We start from the raw sequence: 26,363 nt of genomic DNA, 5'->3' as shown, positions 1-26,363 counted from the left end.
TTTATTTACAATGGACCAAAGTGACAGTGATACTCAGTCGAGTTTAAGCCTCGAAATATCCATGAGACCTGGACCTTTGTGTCGGTTGGTTTGGATTTTTATGGTGCAAAAACAACTATGGTTATAATGTGCCACGTCACAATTAAAATTTAAAAAGGTCAAGATTTTGGTAACCTTTAATAAGGTTACCTTATTGAAAAGTTATATATCTACATCAATATGTAAAAATTAGTACAGCAATAAAAGCAAGCTATTTACATTAAATAAATATATACATGTTGACAGCTTTTAAAAAATTAAAAACTGCTGACACACGGTCATTGTCGGATAGGACCTTTGGGGATAAATGAATCCATTAGCAATGAACATGAAAGTGAGTCATAGTTCCGATTAACCATTATGGACGGCATGTTTTTTAAAGTGCTGAATGAAGAAAGTTCATCTGCAGAAAACAGACAGGGTTGCTGCATTTTGCATAGTGTGAACCAGGGACAGTAAAAATCAAAAATTTTATTTTTTATTTTAAAAGATGGCACAGAATTGAGGCTTTCCAAGATTATGATGAATATTGCAAATCAAAAAATGCACCTAAAAGAAGTCATGAATCTGCTGTAAAAAAATGGTATCAACAAATATGAAGACAAGCATTTTTTAACAATGACATTACAAAATTCATAATTCGTGCTATGGTACCTCTAAGAACTGTTGAGATTCATAAAATTGTTTGAGAACTTAACTATTTCTAAAGCTTAAAAGTTATTAGCCATCATAATCTTGGACGTCATATTGATGATTTATTCAATTGTAGTATTTCTCAAATAAAACAGGAACTTAAATTTTGTATCTATGACAGCTGACACTGGTCAACTAGGAAACTAAGTTTTTTTAGGCATTACTGCTCACTGGATTGCATCGGATTTTGAAAAGGAATCAGTTTCACTGGCATGTCATGGGTTTTGCAGTACACATTCCTTAGATAGAATTGCTAGTCTTTTAGATGAGATCCATTCAGATTTTTATCAAAAATTGCAGCAAACATTACTGATAATGCAAGAATTTCCTTAAAGAATTTAAATATTTTTAGATAAAAAGCAAATATTTATCTGGGTCCTGTATCACAGGAGTGCAAAGCTGCATGCAACTGGACATGTCCACGGTTGTGGATAGTGGGTCAGCCACCAGATATGGTGGTTCACTAAGCAGAGTGACACCCTATTGAATAAGCAGTCATGGACAAGCAGCGGAAAAGGATAGCAGGTCGTGGTGGGCTGCTAGGTGGGCACTGATAGCTATATGAAAAGCCACAATGGCCTGTGATGCCCTGTGACATAGCAAATTTACACAGCCATCAAATAAATGGACAGTAGAGTTCATTAGCCTGGGAAGGCAATCCAATAGGTGAAGGGAACACCAAAATAAAACCAAGAGTGTCAAGGCCTGGCCAGCTGGCTTGTAAATGTAGCCAGGCCTTGACACTCTTGGTCGGGGGTGACAAATGGTCGGGGGCTAGGACATTCCCCATAAGCGACGTGCTGCAGAGGATCCCAGCTGTAGCAGGAAATAACCAAGGTCAACAGAAAAATCAAATTTAAGAGGATAAGGATCACAATGGGAATGATTAATGTAGGAATAATGACTAGGAAAGGAATAGAACTTGTGGAAGTTATGAAGGAAAGGAAAACCAATGTATTGTGTCCAGGAAACCAAATGAAGAGGGATGAGGAGTAAAGAACTAGGTGAGGGCTACAAATTAATATACTATGGCATGGAGTAGGAGTTGTGGTTGAAGATAACCTTAAGAATGCAGTAGTGGAAGTGTGCATTAAAAGTGACCAGCTAATTAAAATTAAGCTGGTGTTGACTGACAAATGTGTGCTGCATGTCAATAGCGGTTATGCCCCACAGTCAGGTTGTGATGCAGAAGAGAAGGACGCCTTTTATGAGGACCTGGATGAGGTGAACAGCACGCCTGACAAGAAAGAATTAATCATTGGAGAAGACCTCAATGGGCATGTAGGCTGAAGAACTCAAGGCTACCCTGGAGTCCATTGCAGCTTTGGATGGGGTGAGCGTAATGCAGATGGTGAAATAATCCTGGATGGCAATGGCCCATGGATTGTGGATTGCTAATTGCGAAGAAGAGAGAGCGAGAGCAACATCTTATTACATACCATAGTGACGGGCATTGTACTCTGGTTGACTATGTGATTCTGAAAGCCAAAAATAAGAAAAGGTGCCAAGACTTCAAAATCATCCCAGGAGAAAGCCTATTCAATCAAAAAAGATTGCTGATATGTGATCTCATTATTGAAAGAACTTGCAAAGGATACCACAAGATGTTTGAGAAGTGCATCAAATGGTTTAAGCTACAAGAACATGAGCCCAAACAGAGACTGCAGAAGCTGATCCTACAGGTTTTTATAGAAACTGAGGAGGATTCCAATCTGATGACTGTGGGTCAAATCTGGAACAAGGTACAGAGATTTTGAGGGGAGGAGAAGAAATTCTAGGGAAGATGAAAGGAGGAAAGACACCACATAGGGAAACCTGGTGGTGGTGTGAAGTTACAGAAGGCATTGACGGAGAAGAAGACAGTTTTTAAAGAATGGCAGAGATAGAACTGATGAAAACAAGAATAGGTATCAGGAAAAGAAAAGACAAGCTAAGCAAGCCAAAGCCAAGGGCAGAGCTGTGGAAGGATGGTATAATAGTATGAACATGAAGGAAGGAGAATTTAAGATATTTAAGATCACTAGAACACGGTTAACAAACAGCAAGATATAAGAATGATAAGAGCAGTGAAAGATCAAACTGGTATGTTCCTTACGAAAACAGATGGAAAGAATTCTCTGAAGGGATCATGAATAGTGAAACAGGAGCCAGACAGACAGACATGATGCAGACATTGAGGATATAAAGGAGGAAGAAGTTCTGATAGCATTATATAGTATGAAGTCAGGGAAGGCAGCTGAACCTGACAGTATTCCCATTGAGACCTTTAAAGTGTTAGGACAGAAAGGAGTCCCATTTATGACAAAGCTAATGAATAAAATAATGAGAGGCCAAGATACCAGACACTTGGAGGGAGAGTCTTATAGTCCAGGTATATAAAAGGAAAGGAGACATACAGGACTGCAACAACTACAGACCGATCAAGCTAATGAGCCAGACAATGAAAGTGGTCAGAGAGGGTTGTCAAAAGAAGACAGAGATAAACTGCAAGATCAGATTACCAAGGACCATTATGAAGGGGAGAAGCACCACCACCAATGGAATTTTCATAGCAAGGGTCCTGCAAGAGAAGTTTAGGGAGAATGAGCAAGCACTTCACCTGGCATCATATGCCTTGTAAAGGCATATCATGTACCTAGTAGCCTTCTTTGGAAGTGTTTGTGGAAGAGGAGTGTCACTGAGACCTATGTCGGGCTTATCCAGAATAGGAGAACTGTAGTTCATAGTGCAACTGAAGTTAGTGATGCCTTCACTATCAACATTGGCCCATTTCTGTTCATCATCATAATGGACACACTAAACAGAGCCATCCAGAGCAAAAGCCCAAACAGCTTGCTCTTGGCAGATGACATCAAGCTGAGTGGTGAATCTTGAGAGAGAGAGAGAGATGAGTAACAGTTCTAGAGTGGGGAGGCCTAAACGTCAACAGAAACATGACAGAATACATGGAGTGCTTTGACAACCAAGACAGCTCCCTCAGTATTGGCAATGTACAGCTTAATAGGGCTAACAACTACAAGTACTTTGGGTTGGCGTTAAACACTATTGGCAGCTGCAAACAGGACATCTGTAGCTGAATAAAATCTGGAGGGGCCAAGTAGAGGGAAATGTCTGGTGCTTTGAAAGACAAGAAGACGTCAACCAAACTGAAATAAAAAAATTTACAAACAGGTGGTAAGGCCATGTATGATATATGGCTCAGAGTGCTGGGCTGTCAGAAGAAAAGAAGAATGAACTTTAATGTCAGCAGAAAGAAATGAGAATGCTAAGGTGGAATCTGGGAATAACCCTGAGGGAGAGAATGAAGATATGAGACACAAGAGATAAAAACTGTCCAAGTCAACCTGAAGATTAGGGAGAACAGACAGATGGTGGGGCCATGTCCGGTGCTGTAAATATACCCACATTATCAGGCAGGTGCTGAACTGTCAAGTTCCAGGCCGAAGGTGGCAAGATATGCAGGAATTGGGACTCGATCCAGAAGACCGTGCCAAAAGTACTTACTAAGTGGAAGCATTCCATCCATATCAGGGACAAACAGTGTGGATAAAGTAAGTAAAAAGCAAATATTTGGAAAAATCTGTAGACACTTTTAACCTCTCAGAAAGTGGAACATACTTGAATGATGAAGACGAGGAATATTTGACAACTGATGCTAGTAAGTCAGCCAGTGGCAGTAATGTGAACATGGCAACAAATATTACTTAGACATCTAAGGGTAGTGTTCACACTAAATTTTTGTGCTTCAGCTGATTTGTGCAAGATGTTTAAGCAATTTACACAACTGCATGCCATACACAAGGAAGTAATAAAGAAATGTAATAAGCTCTGGAAAGTAGTGGGACGTCCAAAACCAGTCGAAGTTTTAAAAAGAGTATTAAGTCATACACTTTCCAATCCAGGAGAGACCAGATGGAACTCCTTACTCAAACAAATCCTAAGCATTCGAGCAAGAAATGTTCGATTACATAATGAATTAAATTTAAAAAATTCCTTGCTATGATTGTCGCAAGAAACTTTGATGATATGAAAATTCAAGGCAGCATATTTCAAATATTTCTATATTGTTATATAGGTCAACAAATTGCAATAGAATTGATACTGAAAGAGAAAAGCAGTACAGTAATGAAAAACAGTACTAGAGGAATGTTTTAAAACGAGTAGTAGCCACAATAAAATTTTTATCCAAAAATTGCTTAGCATTTCATGGATCAAATAGCAGCTTATATCATTCTGGAAATGGTAATTATTTGGGTGCTTTACATATCTAAGCGAATTTGATCTGTTTTTAGCTGCTCATATAGAAAATTCAAAAACTAAAGGCTCTGATAAAGTAAGTTATTTATCTTCAATAATTTGTGATGAATTTATAGAAATAATTGGACAAGAAGTTAGATCAGTTATATTGAAAGAGTTATTTCAAAATATTTTTCTCTCATATTAGACTCAACACTGGATATTTCGCACGTAGACCAATTGACTGTCACAGTATAAAACATTTACTGCCCAATGGAAAACCCACTGAAAGATTTTTAGGATTAGTTCCCATATTATCACACTCTTCAGAAAATTTGGAAACAGTAATGAATTTTTTAAATGACAATGCCTCAAACATATCAGGTGAATACAATGGGCTGCAAGCTCATCTTAAAAGCTGAAACAAAGCAATACATTTCATTCCATGCTCATCTCACTCCTTAAATCCAGTTGGTAATTATGCTGTTGAATGTTGTAGATCAGCTTCAACATTTTTTGATACTATACAAAATATATATGTTTTTCTTTCTGCTTCAATGCATCGTTGGAATGTGTTAGAAGAATTATTTAAAAATAATGAAAAACATTTAACTGTCAAATGAATCGCTGATGCAATTAAAAGATAAATTTAAATGCAATCATGAATGGGTATAATGAAATTAAAAATGCATTAATAAAACTAGCAAATGATGACTCACATAAAAAAATTGCACAGATAGAAGCGAAAGAAATAGTTAATAAAACAAATTCTCTGGAATTTTCTTCATTACTGATAATTTGGCATAAATGTGACTAGTAAATCACTTCAAACAAGTAGAAAATAATTTGAGCAAAGCTGTTTGTTTTTTATTTGCTTTTTAGGAGCATTAGCAACTAAGGCCATATTGCTCCGGGGATATGCGGTGGTCATTCCCTGACATTTCCGCATCCTCTGTATTTTGTGGTCATGGACTTGAACCCCGGTCTAATCAAGAAGCGTGTGCTACGCACTTCTGCTCCTGCCCAACTGGCTACGGAGGCGCTTGCAAAGCTGTTGATTTTTATAAGTCTCATATCATTTGTAAAAGATATAAGGGAAATTTTTGATGAAATAGAGAAAGAAGCCATAGAGTGAAGTGCAGTGGTCATTCCCTGACCATTCCGCATCCTCCATATTTGGTGGTGATGGGCTCGAACCCCAGTCTAATCAAGAAACGTGTGTGCTATGCACTGCTGCTCCTTCCTACCTGGCTACGGAGGCACCAAGATAGTACTAAAAGATTTTATGATGAAATGGATAATGATGAAGAATCATTATCCGACAAAAGAAATTTTATTATAAACACCTCTTACATAATATGCGATTCTTTAATTGACAGAAAAGTTATTTCAATTTTATAAAGTTGACATTGAAACTGAAAATTTCTCTGCTGAATTAATACAATTTAAATCAATTATGAAAAGTAAATCCATAACTTCTCCCACCGAGATGTTACATTTTATAATAGAAAATAGCATTATATCCACTTTTCCAAAAGTAGAAATTATGTTAATTATGTATATTTAACTTTGACTTTAAGTAATGCATCTGGTGAAAGATCTTTTTCAGTTTTAAAATGTGTTAAAAATTATCTTCGTAATTCAATTGGGCAGGAAAAAATGTCTGCATTAGCAATGTTACAAATAGAAGCAGAAGTTATGGAACTGATTGATTATGATGAAATAATTTATAAATTTGCTTCTGTAAAAGCTAGAAAAAGGGAAATTTAAGTTGATTTATGGCTATTTGCAATACAATACTATGTAACAATTTATAACTTATAATTACATTGCAATACTAGTTTATTTTGTTTATATACTTGTACTACATTTTTATACTATGATTTTAAATTGTGACTGAAAACATTTATTTATTTAGAATTATTTTTTTTATTTATTATATAACATTATTACTACTAATACTACTTAATATTTGTTATTGGAAACATTTCTTTTAATTACAATTGTTTGTTTTGTTTGTATAGTAGATTATTAAAACTGTGATTTTAATTTGAGATTGATGTTTATTTGTTGAATAAATTTATTTTGTATTGAAATGTGTTTCCTTTACCTTGCTTGTTCTTCTAATAAAAAAAAAACGCTTCTAGTATTCCAGATTATCCATGTAACCTTTAATTAAATATCAATATAAAACTTTTCTTCAAACTGTCAGCTGCAACTACCTGCAGAGGCAAATTGTTCCAGTAATAAATGACTTGCTGGCTAAAAGAAAACTTCCTCCAATCTAGTCTAAACCCCTTCCCTGTAATTTGAATCTATGGCCCCTAGTACTGGAATTCTTTATAACAGTGAAAATTCCACCTTCATTCATTTTACTAACCCCTGTCATGGCCTTACAAACTTCAATCAGGTACCCTCTGAGGTGCCTGGTTGCCAAGTGCTGTAGCTCACATATTCAGTCTCTCTGCATATGGTTGCCCGACTTTGAACACTTTCAAGAAGCTTAAATGTTTTTTTTTTCAGATGAGGTCTCCATACTTGGACACAGTATTCCAAATGCAGTCTTACAATTGCCTTATACAGTGGGATTATGACCTCCCTATCTCTACAGGATAGCGTTGGATAAATCATTAATAGGACACCATGAGGTTTTCTGGCCATCTATTTACACTTGCCTGAAAATTTCATATTTGCCCATATCATAACTCCCTTTCTTTTCTCTGTTGTTTTTAATTCCTCTCCACCAAGTGTATAATTTATTCTGAGGTTGCTATTCCGCAAGTATAAGACCTTGCATTTTGCTGCATTAAAACTTAGCTGCCACTTTTCTGACCATTGTTGAAGCCTGATCAAGTCACCCTGAAGAAAGCACTGCTTGGCACTGATCATTAATAACTCTACCAATCTTTATGCCATCTGCAAATTTTGACATCACGTCTTCTATCCCTTTGTTGATATTCAGACATAACAGTGGTCCAAAAACCAATGGACCACTCTCTCTGGGTGACTGCACTTCTAACAATCTGAATAATATCCATTAATCCTAACATGTTCCAGCTTATATAGTAACCTTTCATAAAGGACCAATTCAAATGCTTTGATAAAATCCAAATAATAAACTATGTCAAAATTGTACCCTACATCCAGCTCATGAATAATGGTGTCAAAATAGCTTACTAGGTTAGTTAAACATGATTTTGTTTTCCTTTAACAAAACTACATTTTGTGTTCTTCAGAATGACATTTCTATCTAAACCTGTTTGCACTCTTAATTGTTGCTTCTAAGATTTTTCCCTTCCACCGATCTCAGACTAACCAGTCTGTAGTTACCACCTTTATGTACAGCCACTCCCCGATTAACACAAGGGTTGCGTTCTGTGGAATGCTACATAACTCGGAATTTCCCCCATGCTTGTACAGCACTCGCAACTGTGCTCGCTGAATTTAATGAATCTAAAAAGAAATGTTCAACGAACATGTAAATAAAATTATTTATTATATTTATTCATTTTTTTATCTCATGCACAGGAAAAATTACAAAAGCATGCAATTTCAAAATTATAAAATTACAAAAAAAGAGAGGAGACAGGCATAACGTCATTAAGTTTTACCTCTTGAGTATCATTGCCAGAATCAACGTCTTCGGCTGATAAGTACGCCACTGCGGAGATTTAGAAGGGGTCGGCTGCTCACCCTTACGAAAGAACATATTAATGGATGACTGGATGGTGGCTTTTTTCTTTTCATCGTAGATTTCTTTGTAGCAAGCACGCATATCATTCACCCCTCTCTTAACTTTTAAGAATCATTTGCTGTCAGGATTCATCTTCTCAAACCTGGCCATTGCCATCTCTCTGGTGATGAAGCATCTCGGCTCCTCATTTGGTTCATCTTGAGCTTCACAGCATTTTCTTCTTTCGTTATCACTGCCTGCAAGTCAATAAGTTCTATGTTAGATAATTCCTTCTCGTCTTCCTCTATTAACTCCTCCATGTCTTTGGCAACAACCTCCAACTGAAGTAGCTCTACAGTCTACAATCTTATCTGTAACCTCTTCACGTGATTCATCTTTTTCAAACCCTTTGAAGCCTTTTATGTGCCGTGGGCATATTTTCTTTCATGTGCCATTTAAACAACTTTTTAGTAATTTCCGCCCAGGTCTTATTAATGTTTAAGATGGCGTGGTAAATATCGTAAGATTTCTAAAAGTCTCTTAATGTAAAATTTTTCTCACCGAATACTACAGACAATGCCTGATGTTGTGCGTAAATAGTATGCTTTTAAATTCGAAATAACACCCTGATCCATAGGTTGGATGAGTGAAGTCGTGTTTGGAGGTAGAAATATGACTCTCACGTTCAGATTGAAATCATATAGATGCATTCCTTGAGCAATCCCTCCAGGACCGAATTAATTGACAAGGATCCTATCATGTCTGGGCAGAATTGCAAACCCTTAAATTTAACCCTAACTCGTGACTTTTTTTCAGCATTGACCTATACTTGTTAAGTAAATCTCCTACTCTTAATGTCATTAGTGCCAACGTGTACAACAAAATCATCCTTTGTGCCCTTAAAAGATGACATCTGTTCTACAACATCAAGAACTTTTGCCCCTGGCAAACATACCTGGTCCTAATGCTATTCTATGGGCATTGTGTTGAAGTGGATTTAGCCACTACAAGATTGACTTCCATGCTGAGTCATATACTAGATGAGTGGTGCACAACCCCCATAAGGGTTGCAACAATTTTTACATAAAATTTTTTTTTTGTTTAGAGACCTTACTACTCAAACAAAATCTGAGATATGAATGAACCCTACTGCCACTCTTTATTTTGTTAGGGTGGTTACACATGTGATGCAGGTGGCATTCTTATTTATTGTCCGCGTCGGGAATACACCTTAATTTTATCACTGGCTATGGACATAGAAAGCAGCAGATTAGTGTGAGTATTATTCAAGTTCTGAGTAGTACTAAGAAGTACTACTCAGAAAGAAACTTACATCACAAATTCTCAAACAGTCTATATTTCCTTAAGGGCCAGAGGTGGGTGAAAATATGCAGTAGCAGTAAATGCATGTTATATAGCAAGTCTGTTGCACAGTCGTGTCGTATTACAGTTATCGTGGACAACATAAAATTCAATTTATTAAATCAATTGAGAGAAAGTCCAATTTTTGCAATGAAGTGAGTAGGTTCTCCTCAGACCAAACAAAGAGATCTTCCAAAATGTCAAATCTCCGCACTATATCATATGAGTTCTTTATTTATAAACTTTATAACTTTATAACAGTGCTGCGTACCGTCTAAAAAAAAGCACTGTGAGTTCTTGATTTTGAAATAAACCAATACCAGATGTTCTGGCTTCAGAAAGGCATAATGAATATACATTTTAAATCTAATTAGGTGGTCCAAAGTAGACCTGTCCCTTTGAAACCCACATTATGTTTTGGAAAGCAGCTCATTTTCTTCCAAATACCATAACAGTTGAGCATTAACCACACATTGTAGCAGTTTATGGCTATGGGTCATAATTTCTTGGGATATGCAGCTCCTTTCCTGTGCTAAGACAATTGCCTCGTGATGCCAGTTGTCTGGAAACAGACACCAAGGTTTTCAGTTACTTCCCACGTAAATAATGGGAATGGGAGTAAATGGACAGATCAAGGGCAGTAAAGTTACATGTGGGTTAATGAAAGTACGTATTGGACCCAAATTCAAAATGGTGTACATTATGGGATAGTCCTAGTATTAATCAACTGCATCCATTAATACTAGTACTATCCCATAATGTATTGTGACCATTAAAATCATCTAAGATGAGAACATGGAGTAGCAATTGTGAGAAAAGTTTGTCAACACATTTCTGAGAGATGTTAGTCCCAGGCAGCAGAAACTAACAGAGGAGAAACCCTATGACAATATGAATTGCCATAGGGTTTCTCTTCACCATAACGATGGTGAATAGAGAGTCACCATCATTATGATGACTGTTCATTCATGAAACTAGTTCATACTTGAACAGGGGAGCCTTGATGTCAACAGAAGAATTCTGGCAAAGTCCACGATAATTTCACTGAATAAACTTTGCTATTATTTGAGTTTGGGAGGGATCCATCATTTTGAGGGCAAGTGTCTTTGTTTTCTCTGGTTTCACCTTATCTTTCTTGGGAAAATATGGACTTTGGCATATGTCCATATTTCCTCAACAAAAATTTCTAGGATCGACTCATCAGGTGGTGGTGGTAGTGTTGATGGATTTTCTTTACCATTTTGTTTTGTTTTTCAGAGGGGTAGCAGTAGGAGATACCGAAATGGAAGTAGCTGACTGAGATTTCTCTACTGGCTTCTCAAACCAAAGGGTAATGAATTACAATATATATTTTTGAACATTAGCTTAATTTTGGAAGAATATTATGGAAAGCGCCGATTTAAAGATACATAGGTTCAATAGTACTTTTTAGTTTATTGCATTTCATTAAATGTGGCTCTTGCACTAAGCAGGTTCCCTAAGTAACAAGCAAGAGAAACAGGAATTCTTCAACAGTTTGTGGAATCTTCTGTTTGCAGCTTTATATTTAATTTTATTTAAACAAAAAAAGTGTACCCTCCAAATGCATCAGCTGTAGAGAAAAAAGCATAGTCTCAGCAAGCATATGTATTTCTTTTTTTTTTTTTTTCAGCACATTATAATAAATTCTTTAAAAATGAACAGAGGTGGTGTTATAATATGTACATTTGTAAATTTATTTTGTTTACTACCTGAAATCCATATTCAGTTTTCTGCTGTAGATTTGTGATTGTTGCTTCCTGAGACTTTGTAAGCAAGCTTGAAGCATTTTTCTCCCATGACCTTTGAAAATAATGGACCTCATACATGTCGACATCTGGAAATGTATCTTCTGATGTATCCCATGCAAGTACTATTTCTGAACTGTGTACAGATACAACCCTTACATTGGTCACAATGGATGGCACTGGAATAAATGACAGTAGAAAAGAGCATGTTATAGAAATCATTATAATAACAGTAATAAATTCCTTTATTAAGCTGAACATATCAGTAACTTTCTAATATCCCTGTTATAGTCAGAGTGGGCCTGGGAGATAAAAACACAATACTGAAAATACCAACAACACTCAATTGAACTCTAAGTCACATACAGCTCCATAATTACAAAACATCAGTGTATTAATATGTTTTTAATCATAGTAGAATTAATTTTCTACTATTATTTAATTTTAGCTGCACTCCATGGTAGACAAAAAAAAAAAAAATATATATATATATATATATATATATATATATATTTCTATTTATAGTTAAAAAAATAAAGTTGGTAAAATAAAGCAAATAAAATAGAATATACTCATACTATTAGCAGAAAATAAAAGGAATAAATAACTTTACATTTATTCTTAATACAGCTGAGACCCGAATGAAATGATATAAAAATTTTGTATTCTCTCATAGGGCAAATGCTGGAAAGTTGTGAAAACCCACTAATTTTTCAACATATCCCCCCCCCCTACCTGCCACACACACCTTAAGTCAAGACATCTTCTGGCATGGCACAATACACTAGTTTTCATAACCCACTCAAATAAAATCTAGACGATTTTGGCTCAAACCAATTGTTGATTGCTGCACCCATCACAATACAGTGATGGGTGCAGTCAACAATTGTGTGCATTACAGAATATTCTGAATTAATAATTAGTATTTAATGAATAGTGGCAACTGTAGAAAAATTAACTTGGTTTTTTTTTTTAATTAACTTCACACTACTTTAAGCCATTTAATTAGAACTCTATTCTCTCTTTTCTAATCTGAGTACTTGCATTCCTGTTTGCTCACAATTGGACAACAATACTATACAGAAGGTTTAACCCAGGATCTGCTAGGTGATGTTACGAGACATCATAACAACAGACTATAGCTGTGGCACTAGTCCCAAAATTGACCTTATTTATGATTTACTTATATACTAGGACAAAAATTTATATTATGGAAAATTTAAAAACACAAAAATAAACAATAAGCAGTAAACCTGCTTGTATGTATTAAGATCATTATAATAATAGTCTCTGTGTTACATGTTCTAGAAAGAGAATATGTAGCACAGATGACTTTAGAAGTTTCTGCTTAGCTTCCGGGTTCAACAGTTGTGTCTACCTAGCTAAAGAATGAGCTTTCATATAGCAAAAGTTTTCATTGTTAAATTTGTTTGGGAAGGCTTTACTTCACATGCACTATTTCCAGCTTAAAGTATTGTAGCATCAGGCATTACTTTCACTTGTGAAAACTTCAGTGCTAAACTATATTTGCATTTCCTCTAGTTAACAAATTGAGGCAGGTGTATAATAATAGCATACAGTCATAGTAACTGATTTAGTACTATAAAGCTATAAAATCTGTGCTATTTTAAAAGGAAGCTGAAAGTAAAGAAAGAAGAGATGCAAGCAAATTAAGTGCTTTTTTTAATCCTATTATCAGATCTACTGAAAATGCTGTCATTGAGATGGCAGAAGAAATCATAATAATGGAATGAAAGCTGAAACAAGTAAAATAAGATTTTCAGAAGAAGTGCCATCTGTGGTGTCAGCAATTAATCTGAAACTGTACCTATATCTGATGATAGCAACAGTTTATTTAAACAGATACAATTTTATATGTATCAGTTAAAATCATAATCTCTAAAATTAATTTATCCATAAAAATTATATCTTGCAAATGCACTTTTTGTGCACAAACTTCCAAATGGGGATATTCAAGAAAGAATATGGATGATGCCTTCTGCTCAACAGGATGTGACCCAGTTGTCAGTGGTTATTCAATATTATTTTTATGGCAATGTTTTTGAAATATTTCTTATTTTTCCATCTACCCAAAATCATACTGCCACAGTTTTGTCTAAAGTGTGTTACAGAATATCTCAATCCTTTGCAGTCTTTCCCCATGCAGCTTTCAGCATTAAAATAAAAAAAAAACTACTTGAAATGTGATGGCTCAGAAATTATATATTTTTGAGTTGTACGTAAAACCACATGGTAAAACATTTTATAAACTCTTGACATTTTAAATGTTAATTACATGATTTTGATGGGAAGTATTTCTCAAAACTCACAATATCCTAATTTTTGGGAGCATTTCTTACAACATCAAACTGTTTCTTTTTTCCCACTTCTGTCACTACATGCCACCCAGTCCTAATTTGGATTCTCATCTTCTATCAAAAGATAAGGAAGGGCATGCAATCTATCTTCTGCATCTGAACTCAATAGCCTTTTTTCTGGAAAGAATGTTCTTATTCCAGTTATCTTCTACTAGCTGAACAAGCAACTTCTTTCAAAACTACTTGTGGTGACGGTTCTTCTAAAATGAATCCTGCATCTTCATCAGATTAAACCGTTCACAACAGACATTTCTAAAAGCAAGAAACCAACTTCCTCCACCATTTTTGACAAAATGAATAAATAACTAGAGGAATTATGATCTACTATCTCTACAGCATCCATATTTCTTGTGTATTCATGTGTGTATTAGTGAACAGAATGAAGGGTTGCTCTTACGAAGAAAGGCTTAAGTTTTGCAAATTACAGTGTCTGGAGACTAGGCACCGGCGAGGTGATCTGACAGAGGTGTACAAAGCCTTGAATGGGTTGAGCATGCTGAATGCTGATGGGATACTGCCTCTTGCTCAGAATAATCACCTGAGAGGGCATAAATTCAAATTGAGGAAAGACAGATGTAGGATAGATGTGCGGAAATTTGCCTTTAGCTAGCGGGTAGTTGGTTGGTGGAACAGACTTCCATCCCTTGTTGTGGAAGTGGATAGCTTAAATAAATTTAAGGCTCAGCTGGACAGGTATTTTGAACGAACGGAGGGGTGAAGTGGAAGAGGTTTTTTTTTTTTTTTTTTGGCTGATGCTGCATAAGCTTGCTTTCTTGCATCATATGCCTCTACTAATGCTAATGCTAATTCACAAATAGTTACCAGATTTTCAATTTGAAAGTTTCCCTCTTCCTACTTCACTTTTCCTGTTATTAATTCAGTTTTTATATTACAGAAAGAAAAAAAAGTTTTTATATTACAGAAAGAAAAAAAAAGCATACATATAGTTCCCTTATCTTTCCACACTAACACTTTATTCTCTTTTTGAAAACCAACATTCCTATGCTTTTTGGTTTTCTTTGTGGTCTTCATCTCTGATGGCAATCCAATCATGTTTTCCATAATGACATTTCTGTATGTTTAGTTTATGAAGTTATTTACTAGACGGATACTAGTATAAAATTGGTAAATGAATAAATGAAATCCACTGCCCCAATACCACCAAGTATTTTTTTGGCAAGGTGCATGGTCTTGCTAAGGATTATGCTTAACTTATACATTAAGCATGATCCTTGATGTGAAAGTTATGGATCATGCTTCATCAAGCCTGGTCTTATTAAGTCAGTAATAAGCTTTCCAAGATATGGCATAACAGCAGATATGTAACATATTTTTAGTCAGCTGGGCGAAGGTAAAGAAAGTCAACATGAGAACGATGAGAAACGTCAGATAACTTATGCAGAAAATTAGTTTCCCGATACGGTACTCTACGCTGCTAGCTCAGTAAACAGATGGTAGGTGTTATCGGTCTGGAGCAAAGTCGAGAACGATATATCAATTGACAGGTAGGCATGGCAAACAATGTGCTGATTGGTGCGCAAACACAACATATGATAGCATCGGGTTAGTATCATTTTAGCAGCACTCAGAAGCACTAATGGTAACGTACCCTAATGAACGCTTTCCATAATGGTGAAAAAAGGTCGGGTTACCTCCGCTTGAACCCCTCCCGAAATGGAGGGGGGTAACCTAACCTTTTTTCTTTAGAATCACAGTCATATTTAGAAATACATTCATAAAAAAATCAGTTTTTTTTATGACTGTATTTTTATTTTCTTGTTCAATAATATGCCCTAATGATGAAAGAAGGTCAGGTTACCTCCACTTGAATCCCATGGGAGCTTGAACCCCTCCCAAAATGGAGGGGGTAACCTAACCTTTTTTCTTTAGAATCATGTGGACTAGCATAAATTGTTTATTAACAAAATATTATTTTTTTATTACTGTACTTTTATTTTTAAAAACACTCATGCGGATACACACATATCATAACGTCAATCAACACTTATTCACTATATATATATATATAGAATCTTTCTTTCTTTTCTTATATTATTTCCTAACCTACCATTTAAGGTTATACGAAAAATAAAGAAAACCTTTTCCTTTTTTTCTTAACCAAACCTAAATCAACAGTATTATTAAAGCACTCATGAACTCCAAAAATCTGCTTTTAATAATGAGAAAAAAACATAATGAAGAACATAAAAATGAACAGGATGAAACTTTTATTAATTTAGTTTTCATCAAAAAATCAACCAATGTTTTATTTTCCTTACAAATTTCTTCCATCTTTAAAAGATTCATCGCTACTATTACCTGTTTATCATTCATTACAAAACTATTATGCACCATTCTTTACTCATAAATACACATTATGATGCCAACCAATGACTACACAGTAGCTTGTCACCTGTCGCCCCCACCACCAATCATTTCTTCGTTTTCCACGTCTACCTGTCAATCAATATATCCTTCTTGATTCTGGCTCCAGATCGATAACACCTACTGTCTGTTTACCGAGTGAGCAGTGCTAGAGTACAGTGTTGGGAAACTAATTTTCCACGTAAGTTATTTGATGTTTCTCATCGTTCTCGTGTTGGCTTTCTTTACCTTAGCCGTCAGCTGAAATAAATATACAGAGGTCCACTTTGTTCACTTTTGATAATGAAGTTCTATCCTCAAAACCTAAAGCAGTTTCTTCTAATACAGTAATTTTTCCCAGAATAAAATATCCATGAAACTTTTAATTCAGATCACCAAAAATATATCTTATTTTAGTTCCTCTACTTTGGCTTCCTTGTTTTCTATTTTCTTGATAGGCAGATATGCAGCATCCAAAGTGTCTGTGCAAATGTCTTCCTGCTAAATACATTCTTGAAAACTGGAATTCTGTCTGTACATTATTTATACCAGCATTCCTTTATATTAATTTTTTAATTTAGTCCCATGTTAACACCAAAAAATGCCATTAATTTATGAAAATTAAGAATGAGATGTTGATGCCCTGTCTAAAAATGCAAGCCCCCTTTCTTTTTGAATAATTGATTATGATCCTTTGAAATCACCTGCCATGGTGGGCATTGGAATCAGTTAATAATCATGATGTGCCGACATCACTTTTCATAAAGGACACAGTTATCACAATGCCCACCGTGGCAGGTGATTTCAAAGGATCATAATCATTTATTCAAAAAGAAAGGAGGCTTGCATTTTTTTAAACTAAGTAATATACCATAGTAAAATCAAATATTATATTCATTTTTTGTAATATTGGCATACAGATGGAAGATTTTAAAGCTGGGTTTAATGTCCAATGACAACAATAATGTGCATTTTGAAGACATTTAGCACTACCAGATAGGTGTCTCATTCACAGTCTTGTGATGCCACTATCTTAAACTAAAAAATAATATTAATATTTTAAATGAGTGCAGGAAATCTGAGAAAATAACCACATCACATTGAAAAAAGATAATTAAATCTGAAACAGCATTCATGGCTATTCTATGTAACAAAATATTCTCAAGCATCAGTGAAGTCAGTATCTATCTTCAGATACCTAGCACTGATTTAATTACAGCTATGAATAAGATTAATTTTAGAATTGGTGAAAGAAATGAAAGAGGTGAAAGACTTGTGGATTTGCACAATCTCAAGGACTGTCAGTAATGAACACTTTTTTCAAAAAAAGGGTGAACAGAAAGTGGACATGGAAGAGTCCAAATGGATTAACAACTAATGAAATCAACTTCATCCTCACTAACAGAAGATATATTGTGAATGATGTTACCATCCTGAATAAGATAAATGTTGGAAGTGATCACAGAATGGTAAGATGTACACTTGATATAGATGTAAGAAAGGAAAGGAAAAAAACTGACTCGAGTAAATAATACAAAGGTCTTTGAGATAACAGAAGAGGAGAAAAAGCAGTATGTACTGGAACTTAAGAACAAGTTTGAGCTTCTGCCGACTGCTCAGGACGAAGATATCGACGAGAAATATTACAACTTTCTGAAAGTGATAAAGCCCAAGAAACCTATAGGGAAAAAGAAATCCAAAGAAGAAAAAATTAGTCAAGAAACACTTGTCATGATGAACCGAAGATGACAAATGAAGAGCAAGAAAAACACTGACAGGAAGAAAGTTGAGTATACTGAGTTATGCAAAGCCATTAGAAAGAGACTCAGAGAGGACATAAGATTTAACACAAGAAAAGTAGAAAAGCATTAAGTGAAAAATGCTTTTCTACTGAAAATGCAGTAATACAGAAAGACAAATGATACTGAAACTGAAGAATAGCGATGGTGTACTTATAAACAGCAGAGAAGGCATAATTCAAATAACAGAAGACTACTACAGAGAATTATACAAGGAGCGAGGGAATGATGCCAGCAGTGGGGAAGATGGATTGCAAAGTAGCAACACATACGACATACCTGATATTCTTCCTGATGAGGTAGAACATGCATTGAAAAAAATGAAGAATCAGAAAGCCCCGGGGGAAGATGAAGTTACTGTAGAGTTGTTAAAATTGGGAGGAAGAGACATAACACAAAAACTGGCAAGGCTCTTCACAAAGTGCATTAGAAAAGGTGTGACGCCTAAGCAGTAGAATAATGCAATCATAGTTTTGCTGCATAAGAAAGGAGATAAATTGGAAATTATAGACCAATTAGCTTGTTATCCCACATCTACAAGTTGTTCACAAGGGTCATTACTAACAGATTAGAAAGAATACTTGATGAGAACCAACCGAAAGAGCAAGCTGGCTTTAGGACAGGATTCTCAACTATGGATCACCTTCACATAATATCATCACAGCTAATGGAGAAAGCAAATGAATATAAAACACCATTATGCCTTTTATTTGTAGATTATGAAAAGGAATTTGACTCCATACAGCATAAGGCAGTGTTTTGGGCACTGGAAAGGCAAGGCATTGATATCCCACATATTATTATTTTGAAGAAAATATACGAGAGTGCTACCTCCTTTATTAGACTAGACAAAGACAGTAGGAAATTTAAAATCAAGAAAGGAGTTCGACAAGGAGACACAATAACTCTGAAGCTGTTTACTGCTGCCCTTGAGGAAGCTTTCAGAAGATTAGACTGGTCGCAGAAAGGAGTCAATGTGAACAGAGAGTACCTAAACCATTTACGATTTGCAGATGACATTGTGGTCATAAGCCACGATCCCAAAGAATTGGAGGAAAATCTTAATCAGTTATGCACAGTTAGTAAGGATTTTGGACTAAAGATGTTGTTGTTGTTATTTGGTTTTTAGGAACATTAGCAACTAAGGCCATATTGCTCTGAGAATATGCAGTGGTCATTCCTTGACCTTTCCGCATCCTCCGTATTTGGTGGTGACGGGCTCGAACCCCGGTCTAATCAAGAAGCGTGTGCTACGCACTGCTGCTCCTTCCAACATGGCTATGGAGGCGCCGGACTAAAGATGAATATGGCTAAAACAAAATTAATGATGGAACAAGTATGCCACAGAAAGGAAAATAATGATTGAAGGAGCAGTAATTGAAAAGGTGGAGTCATATACTTATCTGGGACAAGTTATTAGCTGTAATAATGATAAATGGCTGGAAGTCAAGAAAAGAATAAATTTTGGATGGATAGCATTCAGGAAATATAGTCACATACTGAAGAGCAATATCCCAGTTTGTCTGAAACGTAAAATAATGAACCAATGTATACTCCCCACCATGACTTATGGAAGTGAAACTTGGGCACTCACCAAAAGAATGGAAGAGAAGCTGAGAACTACACAGCAAAGAATGGAATGAATTATATTGGGAATCAGACTGTTAGATAAGAAGAGAAACACAAGGATTAGGCAGCAAACTCAAGTAAAGGACATTCTTATGAAAACTAAAGAACTAAAATGGTCTTGGGCAGGTCACATAGCTCGAAGACATGATGACAGAAGGAAGACAAATGCAGAGATGGATAGATGAAATTCATGAGTTTGTGGGTAGTAAATGGATGGCCAGTGCTCAAAACAGAAGGAACTGGAAAGTTGCTGGAGAGGCCTTCATCCTGCAGTGGATTGAAAATGGCTGATGATGATGATGAATAAGATTAAATCTTTAATTATATGCATTTCAACTCTAAGACAAATTTACAAATTCAAAGAGAAGGCCAGGTCTGTACTTACGACATCAGATATGCAACAATGAGAGAGGAAGCAGAAATTTCCTAAGTGTGTACACAAATGATGATGAAAAAAGTGAATTAGTGCAGTTGTTCTCCAGCTCTGAACTTGAATATAAGTTACAAGAACCATTTGCTATCTTTAAACAGCTGTTTTAGCGTCGTATTTTTTAGCATTGACAATGAATAAAGACGAGCAAAAGTTTTCAACTCTGTTCTCAACATAACAATATACAAGTTTGAATTTTTTAGAAATCCTGTCTGAATTTGCTTCTGCAAGAGCTAGGAAATCGGACCATATAAACATTGAGTAATAGCTACGTTCCCACCACTTTTTTTTTTAAACACATTTTGAAAATAAACAAAGTTCAAGGTACACATTAGTTGTAGTTTCCACTTCATGTATTTCGTTGGTTCCATATCTGCATACCAAAATTCCTTTTTTTATTTATTTTATTTTATACTTTTTTTTTTTGTTCCCCAGTTACTGTCACCTAAGAAAAATATTTACTTACTACATGATAACCCAAAATTAAAATAATTCAAAACATTCCAGGGAAATAAAATTGCACCCAGCTCTGGTCCCTGCTTTAATCTATGGAAAATTATTAGGTTTACATTTGATTTCTATGTACAGCTACTGGCTGCTATTTAGTTTGGATTTGAGTATGTGGATATGGCTCTTTTTAAGTTAATTAAAGTTAAATAAAACTTCAAAACAATTAAAAATATGCATTAATTTTTCAATATATCATCAGAGATCAGGTAAGAAATAAAATTTTGTAGTTTTGCAGTTATAATGAAAAATCTCATTATCTTCATAAAGCTGTACCTGAAGTTCTGTACAGTTGCATGACAGACAGAATTGAAGTAATAATTGAGTTCAGGCATAACTTAATGCAAAAGCCTTAAGCTATGAATCACTGAACATGTTGGGCAAAGCCTCTTTCTGCATATAAGGCCGTAGGCTGTATTTGTTACTTAGTGAATTGATCTCATATTGTGGAGGCATTTTGCCACAAGTTTCCTTAGCATTACACTACTCCAATCAAAAGGTACATTAGTTAAAGTGTATGCCACTATCCAGACCAGGGGTTTCAATCCATTTGGGATCTCATCAGTGAGCAAGTAAGCATTGCGATTATTTGAGCAACCCAGTGATAAAGTATATCCAAAATGTGTGAGATAGTGCAGTAAGTAAAGTACACATAATTAAGTTCAGAGCAAAAGCCACAAGGTATAAAACCTATAAAAAGACAGTACATATCAGGCAGAGCCTCTTTTTGTTCACAGCTATAAGACAATGGGTTTACTACTTAGTGCACTGATCTCATATTGTAGAAGAGCTTTGCCTCCAAAATAAATAAAAAGCAATATACTTCACTGGAGCAGTACTTTAAGCTTTTGCCCTGAACTTAATTACATCTATTTTGTTTACTACACCATCTTGCATCTTACATATTGTGGATATATCTCATCAATAGATTATTAAAATAGACAGAAACCTTGATCTGGGTAGTTTTGTCAACCCTGAGATAAGTTAGCCCGAGAGTTTGATGTTTTGCAGTAGCCTCTTATATTTAAAGAACCAGGTGTTTCACACTTCATTCTACCAACTTTTTGTTTCATCTACTATCAGAAGCCTTTCTCTCTCTCTCTCTCTCTCTCTCTCTCTCTCTCTCTCTCTCTCTCTCTCTCTAAGATTTGGAGTTCTTTTTTCATTCCAGATTTAAAATGTGGGTCTGAGTAGACCTGCCATCAACTTTGAGCTAAGTTGAGGTTGAGAGTTTAATGCCTCATATGTCTCTTTTGCTTTCATTTACTGTCTTTCATCTTTTTTTCCATGAGATGTGGTGGAGTTCTTTTTTTATCCCAATCTTAAAAGCTGAGTCTGGATAATAGTAAATGCTTTAAATAAAAAGCAATATGCTTTTTATTTAAAGTGCAATGCCAATGCAACTTGTGGCGAAGTGCCTCTGCAGTATGAGATTGATGCACTAAGTAGCAAACCCAGTTTGCTCATAGATATATACGTTGGTTCTCAATAACATTTTCAAGGCAATAATTTGGAGAATTAACCAAAATATACTTCATAAGAACTAAAGAAATACATATTAGCACATATCACAAATGCATTACTGTCCAACAAGCTAATGGAAAACACATGCTCGGCATACAATATAAAAGGGGAACAGCCATAGTCACCTAGAGGATGCCTTGATTTTAATTGTGCATGAAGATTAGGTAGTTGTAGGCAGGAGGAAAACAGTTTTTTTTTTTTTTTTTATGTTCACACTACACTAGAAATTAAATTTCAAATGTAGTTATTAAAATACAGTCACAGGATTGTTTACCACTACAATATGCTTTTAAACATTAGCCTACCTAACATTTTTTCTGCCTATGGATTTCTGTTTGGATTATCTTTTACACATTAACTAATTATAATTGTTTCAGAAAGATACTACAGCAGAATTTCACCTCTTCAAAAATGTTGACTTCAAGTTTTTGTTTATAACAACAGCACTGCTGTTCAGACTTAGCTATGAAGATTGTTCCAAAACTGCACCAGAAAGAGATCTAAATTCAGTTTTTTTTTTCATCTGGTTGAATGTTCTATGATACTTAATTACTTGGGATAATCTGTTATATTTCATGCTTCCCATCCCCTGAACAAGGAACAGTTGTACATGAATTCTCTCATCTTTCATAATAGCTTATGATATGTTCTCACATTGAAACTGACAAAACTGATCTGAAAAATTTATATCTCTTGAGTTTCAAAGAGATAATGGAAACTTTTTTTCGCAAAACTGGTTTGTTTCAAATTTGGTTAAAAAAAACTTGTTCTCTAAATACAATTATATTTTGGTTAAATAATAATAAACTTAGTGCCTCTGACAACTGGATCATCTGAGGCATTAAGTTCAATAGCTTGTTATCTGTTAATTCTGTTTGAAGCTAGCAGACTTTTGACTGGCATAAGAAAACATGCTTTGGTCTTAGAAATTTGTGATAGTCAGCTGGCTGCCAAATTAAGTTCACAATTTACCATATTTATTCATATAGTCAAACAACTTCTGCTATGAATTTATTCAACATTTGAAGTTGGATCATATCAGCAGGTAAACTTATACTAATGCTTTTTTTTTTTTTGTCTTTTACCTGTGTATAAAACCTTATAGTAAAGTCCTTACCATGTGAACTGTTTTTGACTTTCAATACATGCTGTCTCTCATTGGTAATTGTGATTGACAAGGCAGGCAACCTTTAATAATTTATTAACAGAGAGGGCAGTGTTTTGGCTTGTATTTCCCTGGGCTACATCACATGCATTCTTTTGGGAATGAAAGCCTGCAGAATAAAGTTTTCTTAATTTTGTTAACATATTAATGAAATAAAGAAAAAATTCCAATTTTAATGTAGATTTACAGTTTTTTGAGAACAGAAAAAAATATGGAGACACTTTATGCTACCAACTCTAGAATAACGGTGAAATGGAGAGTATCAAATTGAGTCAAAAAGGCAGATTTCTAGACAAGATTATATCTCTATGAGGGGATTACCCTGGCTTCTCATCTCTCTCTCTCTCTCCTGGCATAAGCACATCACAAATATTGCTTTCTCTGCATCATTTTTCTTCTAAAGAACTCTTGTTCTGTACAAATCTGATATCTGTTCTACTATGGAATATTGCCCCCAAAAAATCTCTCCACTCTCTGCCTGATAGTTTCTGATACATGCCTTTTTTATAAATACTTTCATTGACACTGTTCTTCTGAATTGCAATCTATTATCCCCAAACCCACTTTCTGTTTCAAACTGGTTTTCGAACACATGCTGCAAACAGTCAGCGTCCATTTATTTTCCAACTCATATAACCAACTTTTCCTCTTCATCATTTATTCCTTCTACTTCTATTTTCTAGACCAATCTTCATTCACATGTGTTTTTTGAAAATCACAATCTACAGAAATTCAAGGCTAATGTCAACAAGTATCTTTTTTCTTCTTAACCTTCAGCCCATGCAAGGCACAAAGTACTATATTTCTAACACATTTTGTGTTTAGGGTTTTTATAAAAAAAAATAAAAAATTAAATTAGACTACAAATAAAGTGATACTTACCAGAAGCTTGTGTTGTTATGGTAATAGCTATGTACTGATTATCACCCAATTTTGAAACACCATTCTCTGCATATACTTGGAAATGATAAGTAGTTATAGGAGCTAAGCCAGATACAGTAACTTTGGTATCACTTATTGTTTTCTGAGAGGGAATGTAGTTCACAGATGGTCCACAGATATTGCAAACAACGTGATATGTCAAATCTGTCCGAGAACCTGAGTAGATTGGTGATTGCCAAATTAAAGCAACAGTTGACTGATCAATAAAACTGATGGATAAGTTCCGAGGGGCAGATGGAGGCTCTACAGTGAAAAAGGCAAGAAGAAATAAGAAAGTATTAGTCATATAATAAATTCATATTTCAGAAAGAATTGTAAACAGATAAGTTGCAATTTTATTCTCTGAATTAATAACTAAATTAAATATTTAATTTTGATTGACAAGCTGATGCACTCTATCTTTTCCTGCTATGAACCCTTGTATAAACCCAAGTTTTCTGAGAACTTCCAATATCTTTAAAACAATAATACAATATTCATTTATGAATTACATATAAATTTGTATAACCCATGGTGCTACTTTTTGGCTTTCCAAGCAGACATTTATCTGGCTTTTCAAATGAACAAGTGTTCATAGCAATTGGTCAGTTTTCTCTAAATTATGGTTCCAAGTGTGTTTATTCTGGAGTATCAACTATCAGTTGATGCTTATACACACACATATACAGTACACCTTGGGAACCACAGCAACTGCATGCACTGTAACCTGTCAACAGTTAGTAAGTTTTACCGCAGTGATTAATAAAAGTGTTATATTCAAAATGTTTTAGTATCTACTATGCACACATATTTTAAGTGCTGAAATGATTATCATCATACTCAGAATTTGGGAAAAAGAATATCCTTATATAAAAAAAAAAGAAGAGTAGTGAGGGTCAACACTACACATACTGATCATTGTGTAGTTGCAATACTGCAGTATGAAATGAAGGAAAAGGTGAGTTTATCAAACATGCTGTAACTGATAAACAAACTGAATCAAAGAAATGTATCAAGTTCATATAACATAGATCTGTTTTAAATATTTATAAATTTTCAAAGTATTAAATTATTTTTAAAATAATTATGACATTATATACTACTAAAAATCCATATTTCATTCTAAAAAGGTTGATAGTTTCCTTTTTTGGATTTTAAAATGTGGTAACGTAAAACCACTGAAACCTGCATTTCCAAACAGGTTAAAAACCACTGCTAAAAAGATATAAATTTAGAATTCTTAGTTTTATATAAATAATTTAGAATATAAATTGTCCTAAATCTTAGACACCTGGTTGTGACATAAAATATTTATCGGTACTGCCTTAATATCAAATTATGGCAGAGCCATGATTTGATATTATCTCTCAGTGACAGCAAAGTGAATACAGTATTATTAGAACCTTTTCATGTAATACAGAATTCTCTTATTTTCTTATTTTCGTCCGTACACTTAGAAGTCTTGAAATGGCCTGGAGTATTTATATACCGCTGGCTTGAAGACCACTATTTCAAAAACAATACTGGGAAGGCACAGTATAAAACAAATCAGTCAGTGTGGCTAAAATATTTAGTCACTCAGTTTTAATTACATAAAACTCTAAAAATGTAAATTTCAGATTTGTTCACTGATGGCAAGTGCCCACTTTTAATTTAATTGGACACTATATGTGGTTTTCTGTTATTTTGAATGGAATGGATAAGAAACTGGGGGAAAACCCAGTTTTCCCCCAGTAATTTCTAGATTCTGTTATGGTGTTCAATATTGGTGGAATATAAAATCTACACAAACTGAGAGTGGGACTGAAACCCAAGTGACTCATAGTTACAGCTTCTACATTTTATAGTAGTAGTAAAGGCATGTGATGCAAAAAAGC

At 34.8% G+C, this 26,363-nt stretch overlaps 1 protein-coding gene across 2 annotated transcripts in view; it reads right to left on the bottom strand.

The window, feature by feature from the left end:
- Nucleotides 1–26,363, bottom strand: part of LOC150079203 (ephrin type-B receptor 1-B-like) — a 452,380-nt gene that overhangs the window by 192,960 nt on the left and 233,057 nt on the right. For both annotated transcript variants that reach the window (XM_090383683.1, XM_090383684.1), the window contains exons 5-6: nt 24,448–24,750; nt 11,734–11,948 (exon numbers count right to left, since the gene is read on the bottom strand). In XM_090383683.1, coding sequence (XP_090239809.1) covers nt 11,734–11,948; nt 24,448–24,750 — 518 coding nt within the window. The remainder of the gene's footprint in view (nt 1–11,733; nt 11,949–24,447; nt 24,751–26,363) is intronic.

This window comes from Mastigoproctus giganteus, chromosome 10 (genome assembly GCF_048544385.1).
Source record: "Mastigoproctus giganteus isolate SK-2022 chromosome 10, ASM4854438v1, whole genome shotgun sequence".
NCBI classification, from domain to species: Eukaryota; Metazoa; Arthropoda; class Arachnida; order Uropygi; family Thelyphonidae; genus Mastigoproctus; species Mastigoproctus giganteus.
Note: the sequence above shows the minus strand (reverse complement) of the source record. Positions and strands in the feature narration are given on the sequence as shown.